This window comes from Phyllostomus hastatus, unplaced genomic scaffold (genome assembly GCF_019186645.2).
Source record: "Phyllostomus hastatus isolate PE091 unplaced genomic scaffold, TTU_PhHast_1.1 phas_contig_254, whole genome shotgun sequence".
NCBI lineage: Eukaryota > Metazoa > Chordata > Mammalia > Chiroptera > Phyllostomidae > Phyllostomus > Phyllostomus hastatus.
The window spans coordinates 17,225,098-17,247,100 of record NW_025333810.1 but is presented as its reverse complement, the minus strand read 5'-3'; the positions used below and the strand labels follow the sequence as shown (position 1 = coordinate 17,247,100).

Here is a 22,003-nt window from a genome sequence, read left to right as displayed (position 1 = left end):
ATGAGATCCTGGGAATATTAAAAAAGCCATGCCAAAATAAAATATTTCTGAAGTCCTTCTGAGAATCAGAATAAACCCCTGAATCTTTTAAAAACCTCAAATAAACAGGTCTACTGCCAGAGACTGATTCTTTCAGTATGATATGGGGTATAAGAATGTACATTTTAAAAAGTTTAGCAGATAATTCTGAAGTAGAGTCAGATTTTATAAGCACTAAAAAAGAAATTTCTTTCATGTAACTATAATTAACATGTAATAAAATATACCCGTTATAAGGGTACATTTTGATGAACTTTTACAATATACAAACCTAAGTACCACCACAATCAAGAAGTATTCCCAACACTCAAAAAGGCTTCCTTATGCCCCTTGTCTGTTATTCTCCCACTCCCCTGGCATCAAACCACTTATCTGCTTTTGTCACTCTATATAAAATTTGATTTCTTTAATAGACTTTCACATGAATGGGATCATACAGTATGGACCCTTGTGTCTTTATCTTTTGCCTCAGCATAATGTTTTCAAGATTCATCCATGTTGTTGCATGCATTGATAACCTTTCATTATTTTTTATAAATAAATAGTATACCACAATATACTTATCCATTCGCCTATTTAAGGACCTTTTTGTATAGCTTCCGGTTCAAGGCTATTGTGAATAAAACTGTTATGAACATTCTTGTACAAGTCTTCGTGTGGACATATGTTTTCATTTCTCTTGGGTAAATATTCTCCCAAGGGTTGTGCCATTTTACATTTCAACCAGCAAAGTATGAGAGTTCCCGTTGCTTCAGGCCTGTTCAACAATTAGTATAGTCAGTTTTAAATTTTAGCCATGCTAGTGGCCATGAAGTGTTAGCTCACTGTGGTTAAATTTCAATCTTACTAGTAAATAATATTTTTGAACATCATTTCATGTGTTACTGGTCATTAATACATCTTTTTGTTAAATGTCTCTTCAAACACTAAGTCCTACTCTTTGTCTTATTATAAATTTCTAAGAATTGCTTATATATTCAGATATATATAAATTTTACAAATACTTTCTCCTACCCTGATAAATTAAGCTTTTGTCAAAATATAAACTTCTGTTCTTTGAAAGAAGACCAATTTATCAAGGTTTTTCTATTTTACTATTAATGCTTTTTTTGTCCTATCTAGAAAATCTTTGACTACCCTAAGGTCACAACCTTTTTTCTCCCACTTTTTCTTCAAGAAATTGTACAGTTTTGATTCTTACATTTAAATCTATGATTCATTTGAAGCAATTTTTTTTTCATTTAATTTTGGTGTGGGGTAAGGATTCAGGCTGATTTTTTTTTGACATTGATATCTAGTTATTCTCACACAGTTTCTTTACAAAACTATCCTTTCCTACCTTAAATTACTTTTGTGCCATTCCCAAAAATTAATTGAGCATCTATGTTTGGATATAATAAAAGTAAGCAAGATTGAAGTTTAAGACCACATAAATTAAAATATATACCACTTTAAGACTTACTATACAGCTATAGTAATCAAGAGAGCATGGTGTTTGTAAAAGAATACACAAATAGATCAATGGACAGAATAGATAGCCTAGAAATAGGTCCATATAAAAATATAGTCAACTGATGTTTGACAAAGGAGCAAGGGCAGTAAACTAAGCAAATATAAGTATTTTCAACAAATGGTACCCTTACCATACAATCCAGCATTAAAGTCCTTGGTATTTACCCAAAAGAGTAGGAAACTTATGTCCACACAAAAACCCGCACACAGACATTTATAGCAGCATTCCAAAACTTGGAAACAATGAAGATGTCCTTCAGGAGGTGATTAACTAATCTACAGTACTTTCAGACAATGAAACATTATTCAGCACTAAAAAGAAATGAGCTATCAAGCCATGAAAAACATAAAGGAATCTTAAAGGCATATAACTATTTGAAATAACCCAGTATGAAAGGCTACATATTGTATGATTCCAACTATATGGAATCTGGAAAAGGAAAAACTTTTTGGAAACAGTAAAAAGACCAGTGGTTACCAGGGGTTGGAAGGAGAAAGGGCGAATTAGATGGAGCTTGGAGGAAGTGAAACTATTCTGTATGATACTATAATGGTGTACATGTTATCATAAATTTGTATAAAACCACAGAATACACAACACCAAGAGTGAACCCTAAAGTAAACTAGGTGACAATGACATGTCAATGTATATATACCAATTATAAAAAATATACCCTTCTGGCAGGGAATGTAGATCATATGTGTGGGGACATGGGATATTAAAAAAAAAAACCACTCTGTACCTTCCATCTTATTTTGCTGTGAATCTGAAACTGCTCTAAAAAATAATGTCTATTTTTTTAAAAAAAAACCAACTATTTAAGCACATTTTCTCTAAACTTATTTAGATAAAAGTATACATCCTAGCACTCTCTAACTGACTTTGAAGGTATAACCACAAAAAATAGTAATCATATGAAAATCATGACCTAAAACATCAAGAAAATATCAGTTATGCTCATCATGCTTTGTTCAAGAAAACAAGTAATCATGCAATACATTTTTAAACTGCTAAAATGTAAATACATATCTTTAAGCTGTTAAAAGGCTGTTTGGGAGGCTTAAAGAGCAGCCTTCAGCAATTTGGGCAATTGACCTAGACATTATATTATATAAATCCATCACAGAATGATAGCACAGAAAGAAAACATTTTTGGAACAGCATAAGTTTGTGATTCCTTTTCTCCTATTCAGAGCACTTACCACTTCAAGGCTTGAAATACCATTCTTCTATGGAACAAAGATTTTTATTAACACAAAGCAACTGGCAATGTATTTCTCAAATCCTAGTCTTTTTCATCATGAATACTCAATAATAATTTTAAAAAATAAAAGACAATGTTATTTCAAAAATACTTATTACAGAGAAATACGTAACATGTATTTAATTTCAAAAGAGCTTCAATAAGAGAAGATACTAATATAACAGTGAAAAAAGTGATCGAAAGGAATATTATAAAGTAAGGTTCAAAGCAATAGACAAAAAATGTCTTCAAAAAGAGAGTAAGAAACTAAAAGAAAACACAACTAAAAGAAAATTCAACATGACAATACTAAATGAAGCTTCCATTAAAGCAGACCAAGGAAATCTACATTTGTCATGTATCATTTTATTGAGATTTCATCTTGACCAGGTATGAAAAAGGTGTACAAGTGAATCACTACATCTGCCTTCTGAAAGTAAGTTGTCTAGTCAAGATCAATAGATTTATATACCAAGGCATAAAGATGCTAAATTCCATAATGTGACTTTACACTATTCTTCCCTATTATATTAGGAACAACTTTTTCCTTTTTAACATCTGATACAGTGTCAGTCTCCACAAAGAAAATTTTTTATAAAAACTTATAAATCTGTGCAAAGATTCCTCTAAACCAAATTCTCTATTTAAAAATTCATGTGAGTAGAAGTCCTTGAATGCACAGAATGAATGGATGAGTAAAAACAGCTGTGATATCACCAAAGTCCAGGCAAAGCAGGGAAGGAAGAGTATTTATACATGCACAAATGACAGTTACCATTAAAAGGCCACATTTTCACTGCTCCTTTTCCTTTTAATCTATTCCTGATTCCTAAAAAAGCCAAGTGCTCTAACTCAAATCACCACTAAATATTCCATGTTTACAGATGTCTCAAACTTAGAAAATGCTTTAACTTCTTAGCACTCAAACTTGCATTACTTTAGCTTATTCTTAATTTTTTAAGAACTGGAACTCATGTAATCTGGCAAACAATATTTTTCCCTTTCCCCATTAATATTATCCATCTACTCCCAAGTTCTACATCCTTACTGAGAGGGAGGGTTTTATTGCATAAATGAGAAAAAGTAAGGATTAAAGCTTTTGTCCTTTGCAATACTTGCCAAAGAAATTTTTTGTTTTCTTCCCCAACAAGAAGTGAAAGGAGATAAATATTAATAGTTAAATGTCATTTCCCAAGCTCTGAAGGCTTTTCCTAATAAAGACAAATACATGAGACTCACTTTTCCATTTCTACAAATAAAATGCTGTTATATTTACCACTGATATGATATAGAACACTAGACCATAAGAAAGTTGTGACTTCCTGTCTCACAATAAAATGGTGGTGAACCTCTGTTAGCTGTTATAAAACAGTCTGTTAACAACTTCTATGAAATGAAAAATACTCACAAACACTGTTCATGTAAATAAAGGTGTGCCTGGTTTTAATAAAAGACACAATCTTGAAGTTGTATATTTACCCAATCATATTTTAAAACTACCAGGGAAGTGTGCTACTGAAAGGCACTCCCTCCAAATACTACCTGAACACGACTTGTGCTTTATAATTTTTTGATGTTTGAAGCTTACTTTTCTTAAAAAAAGGCAAATTTACATTTTTCAGGTATTTTCAGACATCTGAAAAGAAAAATACCATGAGCCTACTATCAGGCAAGCTGTCAGGGAAGATGCCAAGTGCTATTTAGTTCTGAATGACAGGCAAAAACAGTGACATGTAGTATATAGCTTAAAAACAGTCAGACTTGAAACTAAGACCAGGAATTGGCAGTTAGATTAGATGATGACTTCTAAGGTCCAGTACAAATTATGATCATACATTGTAAGGTACATTTGAGTAGTGATTATGGATAAATAATGACTGGTTTATGTTCCTGTCTATTCTCCTATAACTTATGAATGAGATGTCAAAGATAAAATCTAAAAGCAGAAACTTAAGTCCAACTTCCTCTGATATGAAAAGTGACCATGCTTATTATGACTTAATAATAAACTATTGTAAACATACTAAGAACCAAATGTTTTAGAAAGTCACAAAAGCAATTCAATGGGAAAGAATAGGATATCATAGAAAGAACCTCACCCCCTATCTCACTGCGTATGAAAAATTAATTCTAGGTAGCAAAACAAAAAACGTCTTCATCACATGGGAGGGGGGATTTCCTAGGATTTAAAAAGTAATAATCATAAATGGAAAAATAATAAATTAGACATAATATTTACAACTTTTGCTCATCAATTCACATCATTAAGAAAATGACTAGGCAAGTCACAGACTACAATAAAATAATCACAGAGCATATACTTGGCAAAGGACTTGTATCCAGAATATATTAAAAAATCCTATAAATCAATAATAAAATGAAGCTACACAAATGAGCAATATAAGTTCATAAAATAGTGCTCAAAATCATTAGCCACAGAGAAATAGAATACCTCTGTGTATCTATTAGAATAGCTAAAATAAAAAAGACAACACCAAATTTTGTCAAGAATGTGAAACAAAACTCTCATTCAGTGCTGATGAAAATAGAAAATGGTTAAAATGCTTTAGGAAAGTGATTGGTAGTTTCCTATAAGTTAAACAATATCTACCATATGACCCAACAATTCCAACCTTAGGTATTGACCCAAAAGAATTGAAAACATATGCCCACTGAAAGATTTTCAAGAAAGCCATGGCAGTCTTATTCATAATAGCAAAAAAAAACAAAAAAACAAACAAAAAACAAAACTCTGTTAATAGTCAAAATGCTCATCAACATTAGAATATATAAATAATTTACAAAATATTTGTACAATGGAATACTAACAGCTTTAAAAAGGAACAAAGTCCTAATATTGCAATAACATAAATGAATCTCATACATATTATAGTAAGCAAAGGAAGTCAGATGATTTCATTTGTATGAAGTAAGAGAAACAGCAAACTAATCTATAGTGATAGAAATCAGAAATCAGATCAGTAGTCACTTCTGGAAAAGTAGGGGATTGACTGAGAAATAGCAAGAAGGAAATCTGAAGGGTGAGAGCCATATTCTAAATTTGAGAGGGCTGTGGGTTACACAAACATGTACATCTGTCAATTCCCACAAAATGTACATGCAAATGTGATACATTTTATTCAATGTAAATTTTACTCTAATTTAAAAAGAACTCCTCAATTAAAATAAGAATTACAAATATTACAAATCTAGTAAGCTTGCTTTACTAAGTGTTATCAGTTACTAATTCTGAAACTACGTTCTTAGTATCCTAAGCTTCTAAAAATGAGTAAATAGAGTGGTTGTGGCCAGTTTTCTCACTGTTGACAAAGTAAGAAATAAATACAGAAAAGGGAAGGGGATTACAAATATGGAAAGGAGGAGATACTACTTTGTGGTATTAGACTGAAATTAGAACTATCAGTAAAAACACATGGTTTGTAATAGATATTAATGTATATATGCATATACATGTATAGGTATATTTGTGGATATATGTGCACATACACACAAATAAGTACATATGTGTAAATTCACATACACATATGAGGTCTTTCCAGAAGGTATCCAGCCATGTATGATGAAAAATAGATACATTTACTGAAGATAGGAGATACAAGAAACACTGCACACAGGACAATGACACCTCAGTGACCTTCAAAATAGGCACCTTGGGACCTTAGTCATCAGCTGCCCCATCATACTTTCCTGAATTTCATTGACAGTCTGAAACCTCTTCCCTTTGAAAGAAGATTTTAGTTTTGAGAAAAGCCTAAGTCGTAGGGTGCCATTTCTGGGCTCCAGGAGGGCTGAGTCACCTGGGTGATTTAATAATGTTTTGCCAAAAAGCTCTGCACGAGATGTGATGATGAGTGGGCGTGTTGTCATGATAAAGCTCTCTGAATCATCCGAATAGTTTCCGTGGAGGAATGTTCAAGCTTAATGCAAAATCTGATGCAAATTTGTTGCTCTACTCACACAGTCATTTTGAATGTGATAGCCACACAGTACACACGTCCACTCAACAGCATCTACCACCCCCACTAACTAATACAATGTTCTTGGAAATTGTTCTCATTATATTAATAACTGCTGGATTGTAAAAGCATTGTATTTATTGATTTTAGAGAGAGAGTACACTTGGAAGAGGGGGAGGGAGGAAGATAGAGAGAGAGAAATTGAGAGATTTGTTTTTCCACTTATTTATTAAGAATTTGTTAATTCTTTTAAGTGCCCTGACCAGGGATTGAACCTGCAACCTTGTCATATCAGGATGACTCTTTAAGCAACTTAGCTTTCCAGCCAGGGCTATCTTATTAAATATATTATAGTGCAATGCTATCATTATTTAATTTGATGCTCAAATTGTGCCAGATTTGGCCACTGGTTGCTCCATCAAGTTGAGTCCTCTGTACTTTAGCATTTTCTGATGATTCAGTTCTCATGAAAACTGCTTTACTTTCTGGTGCAACAAGTTGCTTCCCGTTCATCTTGTATTTTTTCTGCTCTAGCCCCAAAACAGACATTTCTCCAATAAGCCCTGGTTCTTTTATTGGATAATGGTATGTAAAAAACAAGATTTGGGCACTAGGTATGTTTATTCCTACTATAACGTTATTGCTTCTAGGTCCTTTCTGCAGCAGAAGTAGGAAATAAAAGGTCTGTCCAGAAAAAGTCCACCCATTGTCAACACAAAGAGAGAGTTTGAGTGACATCAATACAACCTGGCAGCCAAGGAGAGTGAACTGGAATGAAAATGTGTGAACCATGGTGACTTCATTGTACTAGTCAGTGGGAGGGGGAAGTAAATCCTGTTGAATGAGCCATGTATATTAAGTGGTCACCACATTCAAAATGACTGAGCAAGTAGAGCAACAAATTTACATCAAATTTTGTATTAAGCTTAAACATTCCTCCATGGAAACTATTTGGATGATCAGAAGGTCACAGCTATGGGCAAGTGACGATTGGCAGCTTCATCACAACAACACACACCCACTCATGCATCACATCTCATGCACAGCTTTTTGGTGAAACATCAAATCACCCAAGTGACTCAGCCCCTCTACAGCCCAGAACTGGCACCCTGTGACTTCTGGCTTTTTCCAAAACGTAAATCACCTTTGAAAAGGGAAGAGATTTCAGACCATCGATGAGATTCAGGAAAATACAATGGGATAGCTGATGGAGACTGGGAGAACTATGTGAGGTCCCAAGGAGACTGAGGTATCAATGTCCTATGCACAATGTTTCTTTTATCTTGTATTTTCTTCAGTAAATGTATCTATTTTTCCTATTATATGGCTGGATACTTACATTCAGTAAGATAAGAATTCATGAGTACATACTGATATAAGTCAGTAAATGGAGGAAGGGAAAGCTTTTGCTTACATTAGAATACCAACTAACTACATAATGGATAGAATTAGAAAATCATCAATGCTCAATTGATGCTAAATCTATTGGGTAAAAATCTGATGCAGAAGAACATATTTACATAATCTCAAAATCTATTTACAAACTAACTACAAAGAGAAAATAAGAAATTTTAAGTGGAGAAATTTAGCAAACACTACCCCAAACAAATCATCAAAGCTACCTGGAACCAAGTGACATCATGTACCTCCTGACTTGATGCTCTGAGAACACGTCACTTTTATGATATTTGTGTTAAAAATGCATACCTAAAGATAATCATGAAAAAATATCAGATAATCATATATTGTGGGCATTCTACAAAATAGTCTGTACTCCACAAAAATATTAAAGTCAGGAACCATTAACAAAGGTGAGAAATTGTTCCAGAAAAAAAGAAACTAAAGACATATGACAAATAAATAAAATGTGTCGTCCTGGATCAGGAATAAAAAAAAGCTATGAGAAACCCTGTGAGGTTAATATTATTTTATCCTTTTTACAAAATGGAAACCAAAGTCATATAGCTAGTGCATAGTAAACAGTACCATTATAGTATATACTCTTAGCATTAAATGTATTAGGCAGTTTGCTATCTCTCTAATTGTATCAAAGAACTCCAGTCTCAGTCAAAAACCTATACATATACTAAATTCAATTAGAATTAAGTATTCTTTCATATCCTTTAACAGAAGTAATCAAATCAATCACTCTAACTATATCAAAGTTGAACATTTCAAGTTATATTTAAAAAAGACATAGTGAATGCAAGGATGTCTGTCATTCATTTACTCTAGAGCAACTTATTTTTTAAACATTTTATTAAATATAAACTCTTGCTACATGTGATAAATATAAATTGTAATAAAAGCAATTATAACCTACAAAAACTAAACCATAACAACAAATAAAAACCCACGCTGTTAGCATAGTTACTGAATTAAAACAAAAGGTACACATACCTTTTCCTAAATGTGTATTTATGCTCATATATCTAGCTGTTCCCGTAAGGCTCTTGTGTTCTCTGTATGGTATGTGTTTCTTTGTCTCTGGATCAATATATTCCTTTGCCAAACCAAAATCTATAATATGAATAACTTGTTGGGTTTTATTTCCTGGTCGTCCTATTAAGAAGTTCTCAGGTTTTACATCTCTGTATATCAAGTTCTTTGAATGAACATATTCCATGCGAGAAATCTTGATTAAAAAAAAAAAAAGAAGATAAACTTGATTTGAGGCTTTGATTAGCATAAAAAAGCATGATAGATGCAACATAACTTTGACAATAAAAACAACATAAAGAAAAAAAACAGAAATCATTTCAACCCTTTAAAAAGTTAACATCACATAAGTAAATAGTTTCTCAAATATATGTCTGATTATGATTAAAAATACCTGCTTTTACTATTAAGGTCACTATAAATGACTGTGTTTGAATTTTATGAATTCCTTTCATATCAGCAAGCCTGATCCAATCAATACTTTCAGATGATGCTACATTATAGTCAAAAAGCTTTATTAATACTAAATCTTGAATTCAAAAGTATAAACAGACATATTCACAAACTTGCAATTTATTCTTCCTCATCACTTCTATAATCAAGCAACTTTTATATTTTAAAAATTTAAAGAATCTAAACTGTTAAATAAAAACAATTAACAGAGCACCCTTTAGTATATCTTTTTTTTCTTTTTGTAACTTGTTTTCTTTACTTTTTCCCTTAGGTATTAAACATTTTAAAATATCTTGAAATTAAAAGTTTTCAAATGTAACTCTAATGATGCAGTACATTTTTATTATTTTACACATTCTCCAATAATGTTCACTATACAAACTGTCACAAAATAGAACATTACAAATAAGAAAATTAAAATGATATCATTTAGTGACAATCATGGTTGACAATGCAATGGACACAGTCACTCAGGCCATTTTAGCTTTTTAACAAGTTTTGGATCATATACAATATTCTATGACCTATACTTCTAATTAGTGATATATTATGAGCATTTTTCAGATCATGAAACTTTCTTTATTACATCCTTTGTATTAAAAATATGTATTACTTCAAGTTTTACTATTTTATGGCTATTAACAACTTATTCAATTAATCCTGTTAATTCTGTACATCTAGGTTGTTTTCCACTTTATAGCCAATATTTGTGCACAGAAAGCTTTAAATGTATCTGAATACTTCCAACAAGATAAATTTTTAGAATTGGAATTAATAAGTCAATGGATAAAAACAATTTTAAGACTTCTGTGGCATACTTCTATTGGCATTTACTTCAAAACTGCCTTGAAATTATCCTCTATGTTGTTTCCCCATAAGTTCCCTGAAATTGAAGTAATTTAGAAGTCTCTCTCATTAGTCTGTTTCCTCTTTTTCTCAGCCATTAGGATTTGTGGCCAAGATTTAGAATCTACGTGTCTGGCTGAAAGTTCTCTTTTCTCAAGTATTCATCTCTAAGTGAAAAGTGCTGGAAACAAGTTAATTCTCAAATTGTGCTAGCATTCTGATATGAAAGCAATATGATATTAATTCTTTCATATAAATAAAATATACCTGATTCAGTTATTTTAAGTTGTATGCATCCTAAAAAGGCAATACTATTTAAAGCAGAAACATTTTTAGGTTGAATGCTCTGCAAGATAATGTAACAAAACTTGAAACTTTTAATATAAATATGTGACCAAAGAGCCACACAACTGTTGAAACAATTTTAAATCATCCTGCTTTACTTACCAGTTGGATAGCTATCATGAGAACTGTTTTAAGGGAAAATGTTCGGTCACACAAATCAAACAAATCTTCCAAACTAGGTCCCAGCAGTTCCAGCACCATAGCATTGTATTTACCACAAGGGCCAAAATAGTAAACTTGAGGTATGCCATCTGAGGGAAAAGAGAAAAAAGGATTTTAATAATTTCCTCATCTTCAACATCAAACTTTATTTCCTAGAAATTCAATCCACAATTTTTAAAAATCTTTTAATTTCAAGAACTGCAGTAGTAGTAGTATATTTCCCATACATACAATAAACTTTCACAGACTCAACCTTCTCCTACTGAACAGTGTAGCCTGATTACACCTCTACTGCAGCTACGTGACTGAACTGTATCACAAACAGTGCTTCATTGTTGGTTTCTCATCATGGACAGGAACTGGACATTTTAGCCTTATATTTCCAAGACCCAGAGAAATGCTTGGCACATAGGAAAGATTTGATTTTTACTTAACAAAAGAGTCACTGTTCTCTTTAATACCCCTATGGTAGGCATAATGCTATAATTGCCTTCCAAGACTCCCATCCTCTGGTGTATACATTCCATATAATCTCCTTTTGCTAAGCATGGGCAAAATCCCCATATTTTACTTGTGATTGGGTTATGTTATATGGCAAAAGTGATAGAATCTCTCTATCAGTGGACTTTAATCAAAACAGGGTATTCTGGTGGGCCTGACCTCATCAGGTAAGTCCTTTAAAAACAAGGGCTAGAAGTCAGAGATCAGATTCAAAGCAGCAGAGCTTTCCTGTTGGCTTTAAATAAGCAAACTACCATGTTGTGGAGAAAGTCACATGCCAGGGAATGGTGGGCAGGCTATAGGAACTCAAGAACTTGGTCCCATAGCCATGAAACACTGAATTCTAGGAATAACCAGTGAGCTTGGAAGAGAACTGAGCCTTAGGTAAGACTGCAGTCTGGGCTTACACCTTGATTTCAGCCTGGCAAGACCCTCAACAGAGGACCCTGCTATACCTGGACTCCTGGCCCATGGAAACTGGGAGATAATAAAGTCTCCTGTTCTTTGCCACTAATTACTAAATAATTTGTTATCCAACAATACAAAACAATCAAACTCCAAGTATAAAGTCTAAATGAACAAAAATCATCTGTATTTTATTTTCAGAAGTAAAAGACTCACAATAAACAAATACAAGTGATTAATTTATCTTAACATTGCATTTATCTATTTATTCATCATGAGGAAATGAATTTCCATCCTAAATCTCTAATTTACTTACAAGTGGTTTGCTTGTTTTAGAAGGGAAACAATTCTTTCAAATAAAACCTTCCCATTCTTTTTAAAATAAAGAGTTTGGGAAACAAGTTTATTCTTGTTTATCATTTTGAATATTATTTACTGCGGGGCGGGGACAGAAAACATTAAACTAGAAGCAAGTACAACCAGGTTCTTAGTTTGGCCTAATATTAACCATTCAGCCTCTCGAATAGGCTAAGATCATCTTAATAGATGCTGAAAAGCATCTATCATAGCTTTCAGCAAATTTGGAACAGAAGGTAACTTCCTCAACTTGGTAGAGGGCATCTAAGAAAAACTCACAGCTAACATCAAACCTGAAGGTGAATGAATGCTTTCCATTTATGAAGAGGAGCAAGAAAAGGATGTCCACTTTCACCTCTTCTATTCAACAATGCAATACAACAAAATGAATGAATGAATGAATGAATGAATGGCATTCTCAAAAGCAAACAGTTTGTTAATTTAAGAAAAACAATTTGTTTTTCCTATTTGTTATTAACAATAAAATTCACACTTTCAAGTAAATATTAGAATTCTGCAAAATTTATTCTGCCAGGATGGAGTTGACAGCTTCCCAATACTTAAACAAACAAACCTTTTCTGAGGAAACTGGGATGATGTTAGCTATTACAATTTAATTTTAGGTATGAAATGTGTCAGTACCTGCATTTGAAGAATCTGCCTAACTTAGGAAGCCAGTATTTTCCAGTCACCAATGCATACATTTACAAAATCATGCACAGAAAATTGACCTATCAAAGTATGATATTTTATTGTAAGAGAGACCAGGAAAAGTTTTTTGTTTTTTTCCTATGGTTCCTAACTCTATATTGCAACTGACGTTTAAGAAACAACCACTTGTCAAATATTGGTACAGTATCAAAAAATATTCATAATTTGAAAGTTAACTTATTAACCAAGGTTTACAAAATTGTGAGTTAAAACTTTGTTGGTGAAAATATGAACTGATACATTTCTGGAGGAAAACTGCCCTATCCTTTTCAAAGGAAGCAAAACTATGCATACAGTCATATTGAAGCTGTACTACTTGTAACTGTAAAAAACAATAGGGAGCCATCTAAACATCCATCCATCTTGAACTAATCAGGTAAATTACGTCATATCCATTTTGGAAACACAGGTGATTCCTACTTTCTCTTTTATATTTGTTAAACATTTCCAATATTTTATGAAAAACACATGCTATTTTTGCAATCAGGAATTAAATGCACATTTTTAAAATACTTCTGGGATCACAAAGAAAAACTTGAATTAGAAAAAGATTTAAACCACATTTATTTAATCCATGTATTAAAAGTAACTGAGTTAGTAGTTCTCAAACACTCTCCAATCTTCAAAGTTATATAACCTTACCTCTACTCTTAACTATTAACTTTATTTTAGAATTCCTAGAAACAAAGCAAAGTATACTATTCAGACTCTATAATGTAAGTTTGGCTTCTTCTCCCTCTCACCATACCTCCCTAACAGAAGGAATAAAGAGATGTATTTTAAGGCTCATATTTACTCTGCCTCACATGGTTTGAGCTCTTCTCAGGCTGCATTTCAAAAAATTTCTACCCTAGTTCTGCCATCCAAGTTATCAAACTTTTCCTTTTATCAAACCTTCAAGTCTCCTTTTTTCAAACTGTATCTATTAAGCATGACCCAAATTAATAATTATTCACACAGAATTTCTCATAGCCAAGGAAAGGTATGTAAGGTAAATCTACTCTGTTATATTTCATGCACACCAACTCACTGTTAGCAGATCATGTACCTAACATGTATATTCCATCAAGCATATACATACTATACCTTTGGGTTTCTAAAATAACACCATAAAAAAAATCAGTAAAGAGACAAAAAGGAACTACTTCAATTCTCTCCAAAATTTCCTTTCTTTAAAAGTTTCAAAGTGTCCCAAAGTAACATATCTCTACATTATCCAAGATGGCTATATTTCCTAAGCAGCATTACATTTCAATGGGTAAATTAAACAGACATTCTCCAGTGTGAATAAAAATACTTCAGCCTTATCATGCAACATAATTTTACCTCAAAATATTACTCAGTACAAACCTTTGGTGAAAAAAAGGTGGCCTAGTTCTGAATGAATCCTTGAGATACATACTGTTTTGTGAGTCAATGAATAAAGAAACTTCCTAGATAACTATTAATAATTCCAATATTTTATGAAAAACACACACTATATAATGTATTCCAACATAACTTTTATGTCATTGAGATAAAGAATCATGAGTTATAAATTTTTAAAAAATCAAGAATGTAAAGCAAATACTGTAAAGACCAAACTAGGATTTCATATCCCAGGACAAGTCTGGGTAGTTTTCTAAGACTGAGCAAACAAATTAAATTGTTAAAAGTAAGGAAAGTTTGCAACTAACAAACAGGGGCTAGGGAGCATGCTAAGCAAAAACAAAACAAAACAACCACAGCAGTAGAAATATGGTAGTCAAGAACACAAGGAAGAGTATTTTTGGAAGTGGGAGAAGTGGTGGGGGGGGGCGGGTAATAGAGAAGAAAAAGGCTCATAAAGAAGGCTTAGAAGGAAGAGTAATGAAGATGTTGTTACTAACTGCATCTCCAGATCAAAGTGTCTGGCTACTGAATTGCATGGATGTAATCAAACTCATGGGCAAAAGCAAGCTTTTGTATTTGTTTTTATACCCAGTGAATTTTCAACTATAAACTTTTATTCCACCCAATTCCTATTGTTCCAAAATTATTTTCAAACCACTATAAAAAGCCACTCATTATGATTCATCAAAGCGCTTATAATTTCCAACATCAGTAATTTTCAGGGATACTTACTGGCATCCCTAATATTCTTTCTTTCTTTCTTTTTTAATTCTCACCCGAGGACATGCTTATTGATTTTTAGAGAGAGAGAAAGGGTGAAGGAGAGAAACCAATGTGAGACAAAAACATCAACTGGCTACCTCTTGTACATGCCCCAACCAGGGACTGAACCCACAACCCAGGCATGTGCCTGGGATCAACCCACTGGGAATCAAACCCACAATATTTCAGTTCACAGGATGATGTTCCAACCATCTAAGCCACACTGACCTAATTTTCAGGACAAGTATATTTTTCCCCCAAGCAAAGCTTAAGGATGGGCCAGAATACAAAATTCACATATTACTGGAAAATACAGTCTTACACTTATCCTACCCAAATTAATTTTACTAAACATTTCATTTTATATTTCAGCATTCCATTTAAGTGACCAAAACAACATTAATTAATTGAAGTCACAAAACAATATTAGGAGGTGTAACATTCTTAAACAGTGCTTAGTACTTTGTGCCAGGTATTGAAATACTTCAATTCCTTATATGTAGGCAAGGGTTAAGCATATCTTTAAAGAAATAATATCATGTTTCTTTCCATTTTCATGTTTAGTATTCTATAGCAGATACTAGAACAAAGGAATTAATATCCCTCTTGGTAAATTTGAATCTTACAGATATAGTTAAGAAAACCTAAAGTTTAATTACAAATACAAAGTACAGAATTATCACATAGACTATGTTCTTTCCCAAGGCAGTTTTACTTTAAGGCATTCTTAACCTTTAGCACAAATGCTTATATTCCTAGCATAGCAGTTCTCAACATATGGTTTAGAGATACTTGGGGACAGGGATAGACAGTCCATGAGGCCCTTTTGGGAGGTCAGTGACATCAAATTATTTTTATAATAACACCAAGATGTTTTTTTAGTCTGTTCTCGCACAATGAATAGTCAAGTTTTCCAGAGGCTACATGATGTAATTTGGTAATGGACTGGATGCAAAAAAAAGACATGAGAATCTAGCTGTTTTCTACTAAGTCGTATATTAAAAAAATGACCACAATATGTAAACCAATGCCACTTTTCTCACATTTTTTGATTTGGAATATACAGTTAGATGTGATTTTAAAATATTATTATTGTTACCTTTAAATAAATGTAGCAATATTTCTATGTTTCTATTTTAATTTCTCAAATGGTAACTATCAACAGTTATAACCTACAACAAAAAAAGTTCTCTGGGATCCTCAAAAAATTTTAAGAATATAAAAGGACCCCAAACCAAAAATTTGACAATTGTCCTCATTGAATAGTAAGCTCTGATATAAACAGGTAAAATGAGTTTTAGAGTTGGTAACAGTTATTCTATTAAAATACCACAGCACCCACATTTAGTAGTAAAACTCTATCAGTTAACCCCAAATATAAAGAACAGAGCTACCTCACTGTAAAAAAAAAAAAAGAAGCAACAGTCCTTTGTGTAATAATCCTATTTACAAATTTAGAAATTATTCTAAATTTTAAAGAACATTAAAAAATAATAAGTAGTTATTCTCTATTACAATGAATATTCAATTAATACCATGTGAATATTATATTATATTATATTATATTATATTATATTATATTATATTATTCATTATTCAATTTTCCCCATGGGGCCTAAATAATTAAGAAAACAATGATTCTATCATTTTTATCACTAAGCTTCAAGCTTACAAACTTTTTCCTCTCCCAATGTGCTACTACTTTATATTTAAATTTAAAAAATGAAATATAAAATCAACATGTTGTTTTTCATGATTTTTTGCTCTCTATCTTTTTACTATTAAATAGGAAATTACAAAAATGATGCTGTATTTTTAGGAAATTAAATCTTTCCATTTCGTCATAGCTTATTCAAAAAGTAAGGTTTCTTTTTGTTTGTGATTCTTATGTAATTAATCACTAAAAATACTGTAATTATCACATAACACACAACTATCCTAATACCTACTCCATATAAACAAAATGAATTTATTTAAAGAATGCATACTACAACATTCCTTAAATGTACACATTCTCCATAAATTATAACTGTAACAGAAAAACTTTGTACACTTCCATCTACTAGTATCAGTGCACATATAAATCCGTGCAAGTCCAGCAATGCATAACTTACAGAAATTCTCATATAGAAGAGCCCTCTATAAAGAATTAGAAGTGTTACATATTCTTAAGATGTCTCCTAAAAGTAATTAAGCTAAGATAGAAAAGGGAACTCTAAGAATCTGCTACACAAACTGTTGGTTATCTAGGCTAACATTAAATCTACACTAAACGCTAACCACATAGTATTCTTCATTATTTTTGTTGATACCAAAATACAGTAGGTAATATTACAATTAGTTTACTCACTTAACTTTCATGATTTTTACAATATTTTCTTTCCATTTTCTCAAACAGACACTTCTACATAAAAAGAGCAATTTCTTAAACATGATCAGAGAAAAATCTAATCTTGCAACTCAGTGAATAAAGGGAATTTTAGATATTACTGAAAGTGTACACCCATCTTTAAAAGGCTAATAGAGAACAAGCTGACAGCGACCAGAGGGGAGAGGGGAGGGAATTTCAGGGGAAAAGGGGAAGGGTGTACAGGAACGAGTATAAAGGACACATAGACAAAATCAAGGTGGGGGGTGGAAATGGGAGGGAAGTGGGGAGGGCTGGGGGGGTGGGCTGGGATGGGAGTAAAAGGCAGAAAACTGTACTTGAACAACAATTAAAATTTTTTAAAAGGCTAATACTATTACATACAACTTTTCTCAATAGTGAGTAGTAGTAAAATTTCCATCCATTGTGGAATTACCAACACTCATTTAAAGACCGAGCTAAATCATATTGAAAAGAATGTGAAAATAAAGGTATCTATAAACTGGAGCAAAACACACAGGGAACACATAAATCCTGCCCTTTTAACAAAGCACAAACCGAGAAGGCAGAGGAATCAGTATTAAGGAAGGAAGAGAAGCTTTTTTAGCAGCTCTTAGAAGGCAATACTATACAGAGGTATAATTTTAGAAACAGCCACTGCTGCTATTATCAAATTACATATTATTTAGAACATCATAATTCAGGGAACACAAAAAAGTCAAGCCACTCACTTATTTAAGAAACAATGCATTAATATATGCATGGTTTCAAAAAGTATATTTAATATCATTTCTATAGTTAGAGATTTGCTATGAACAGTAATTTATGACAGAAAAGATTATTTTACTTCCTTTGATAAGTAACAATTTATGACACAAAAAGTAGTTATTTTACTTTCTGTGATAAAGACATCAGCTTGATAAAGAAATTCCAAGAAATAATTGCAAAGTTCCCCTCAGTATCACCTATTTAAAACCATCTGTTATCAAGGGAATAATTAAACATGGAGAAACATTACTCAGAATCACAAATCTTCAAAGAAAATTGCCCCATAAATTTCAAAATATGTTCCAACCATTTTCATAAAGTATCAACAATTCAACTAAATTTTTTTCAAGTACACAAAAACTAAATTAATTCTAAGAATTAAAACCGTTCCTACTCTGGAAAGTGATAATTTTTAGATGACTGAACTGTACGGTTCAGTTAATTAATCATTTGCCTATCTCTTTGCTCTACCATTTCCATTAATTTAAAAAATATTACTTGGAGGTAGAAGAGTATGTAACGGGGATAAATGCTAATGGAAAAATACAATAAAAAATAAACTATTAAAATATATATAGCTCTGATTTTTTCCTTCTATTTCTACATCTCTAAAATGCAAAATTAAATTTATCTACTTACAGGATAATAAAAATAAAGTTAATTAAATAACGTATTTTGAAATTGTATGACTGCTGCTTTGTCAGACAGAAACTCAAAATTTAATAACAATTTTATAAAGTATTAAAATCAAACTTTATATAATGACAGAAGTTAAAAAGCTTCAGGCAATTCTGGAGAAAAATATAAGCAAATAGCAAATAATAACATTATGATATGATAAAAGAAAAATAAAGATAAATTCAAAACAATTTGAGATCAAAGAAGAAGCTTTTCTGAAGAGAAACAAACATGTTATGAAATGCACTGCAAAAGGGGGGATATTTAGCTGGGGCCTAAAGAAGAAGGAATTCATTAAGAAAGAAAATAATTCTAAAAATAACACACATGAAAATAGTAAGATCTATTCAAGGAATAGTAAGTTTAATACAACTAAAAAGTGAATCAGTAAAAAAAGAAATTTGGACTTTATGCTAAATAATAACCCTCTATGAAGAATCGAAGGAAAAAAGAGGTGAGATGCACAACAGAAGGCCGAATTCAGTGACAAGGAGACTGAGAGAAGAGACATAACTGAATTTTGTGACTATTTCTCAAAAAGCCAAAATCAAAGGTGACTAACATTTTCAGCTTTAAAGGGTATGCCACTAATGGACTGAGATAATCCAGAAGAGAAAACAGGTGTTTTGGAAGAGAAAAATCACTGGAGAAGGGGAAAAGAAGATAGGGAGAGTAATTCTAGGTATATTAGCATCTCTGATTCCAGTAGGGATATAAACGTTTGACTGGATTTTAAGAATGGAGACGACATAAAGAACTGGATGTTGTCTTTATATAGATTGTAATTTCATCCTTTCCTCCTTCCACCCTGGTACAAAATATCCAGGACCATAAATACTAAAGCCACATACTAAAAATAGGAGCGGAAAGTTAGAGAGAGCCTGATTCCTTACCTTTGAGTAGCTAGCTGAACCTTATATTGTCCAACTCGGAACTCCTTGTTTATTTTTCCTCATATAATATCCCTCTACTTGTTTAAACTATTGCTGTCATGATTTTTGTTCCTGACAGTCAAATTCATTCCTACCCAATGCAGTGGTCAGCATAGTTCTGCCTGTTCCCCTTCCCTTGTCATATTCTTTCTGTATTTCCCCTGGGAGATCACATCCATTCCTTTAACTTGAAAAACCACCTATGTGTTGATGACTCCCAAATCTAAATCTTCATTTTACTCAATAAATGCTGAGTGGATCTGACAAAACAAGATTATTCAATATATTATATTATTGCTATCACAGAAAGTGATACAGGTATAAAACAATATTCCGATCCTATGGAAAGCTAAGAAATATAAAGAGCCAGACCCTCATATTCACACTGCAGGAAAGTTGTACAATCCCAACTGTGTGCATGTAACAGTTTCAGTGAAAAAGTAAGAGAAAAGAGGAATATTGTCAGGGAAGTTAAAGAAAAAGAGACATGTGGATTTACAAAAGGATCAAAACGCACATAGGTAGAACTAGATAAATTGTGTATATTTTCAAAAATATCTCATTAAATAACTGAATATAAATCTATTTTTTATTTGCGTTCATTGTGGTAATATACATTATATAAAATTATCATTTTAACCATTTTTAAGTGTACAGTTCAGTAGTATTAGGTATATTCACATTGTTGTGAAACCATCATTGCTACTCATCCCATTAAACAATTATTTCCTATTCTTCTCTCCCCTCAGTTTCTGGTAAACACCATCCTTCTTTATATCTCTATGAATCTGACTATTTGGGGTACCTAAATAAGGGGAATCACAGAGTATTTGTCCTTTTGTGACTAGCTTATTTCATTTAGCATAATGTCCTCATGATTCATCTATATTTTACTATATATCAAAATTTCCTTTTATAAGGCTCAATAATACTCTACTGCATATATACCACATTTTGTTTATCCATTCATCCACACACTTGGTTTGTTTTGACCTTTTGGCTATTGCAAATAATGGAGCTATGAACGTGGATGTTCAAATATCTGTTTTAGGCCATGCTTTCAATTATTTTGTGTAATGATCAGAAGTGAAATTGCTGAATCAAATAATAATTCTATGTTTAAATTTCTGAGGAACACTTATACTGTTTTCCACAGCAGCTGCATCATTTTACATTCCCGCCAGAAATGCACAAAGATTCCAATTTTTGCACATTTACACCAACATCTGTTAACTGGTTCCTGTTTTGTTTTTTGTTTGTTTGATAACAGCAATCTTAATGGATGTGAAGTGGTATGTTTTTGTGGTTTTGATTTACATTTCCCTAATGATTAGTGATATTGAGCATCTTTTCATGTGCTTATTAACCACTATATACCCTCTTTGGAGAAATATTTAATCAAGTCCTTTGCCCATATTTGAATTGGATTGTTTGTATTTTTACTATTGAGTTTTAGAAATTCTTTATATATTCTGGATATTGATTAAATATATCTACTTTTAAAGAGAACACTAATAAGGAAGTTGCTACTAAAATGACACTTAAAATACAGTAAGAGAATTGTAGGTTAAATTATCTTTTTTTAATATTTTCTTTTTATTTATTTATTTTTAGAGAGAGGGGGAGGGAGAAAGAGAAGGAAGAGAAACGTCAGTGTGTGGTTGCCTCTCCTGTGGCCCACACTGGGGACCTGGCCTGCAACCCAGGCACGTACCCTGACTGGGAATCGAACTGGCGACCCTTTGGTTCGCAGCCCATGTACAACCCACTGAGCTACACCAGCCAGGGCTAGGTTAAATTATCATGAATGGACTATTTATGATTAAGAGTAGTCTGAAAATATAATCCTTTCAAATATCAATTACAAAGTCAAATTATTTTAAAGTCAGAAGTCTTTCCCCAAACAATTAAACTCTCTTGTTTTTCTACAAAGCTCACATGGGTATTCAAAAATGTTTAAAAAATTCATTATTGATAACACTAATAACTAACATTCACATGATTTACATGAAATACTCAATGATATCCACACTTGTCAGTGTTTCAGAGTAACCACAATGCACACCTTCAGGCAATACCATTCATATTCCAATTTCTGTGCATGCTATGCCACAGAGCACAGGGGAGCACCCT

The 22,003-nt window shown here is 32.3% G+C and overlaps 1 protein-coding gene across 10 annotated transcripts in view; it reads right to left on the bottom strand.

Moving 5' to 3' along the window:
* Positions 1–22,003, bottom strand: part of CSNK1G3 (casein kinase 1 gamma 3) — a 103,204-nt gene that overhangs the window by 29,486 nt on the left and 51,715 nt on the right. For all 10 annotated transcript variants that reach the window (XM_045838009.1, XM_045838008.1, XM_045838011.1 and 7 more), the window contains 2 exons: positions 10,958–11,106; positions 9,173–9,407 (listed from right to left, as the gene is read on the bottom strand). In XM_045838009.1, coding sequence (XP_045693965.1) covers positions 9,173–9,407; positions 10,958–11,106 — 384 coding nt within the window. The remainder of the gene's footprint in view (positions 1–9,172; positions 9,408–10,957; positions 11,107–22,003) is intronic.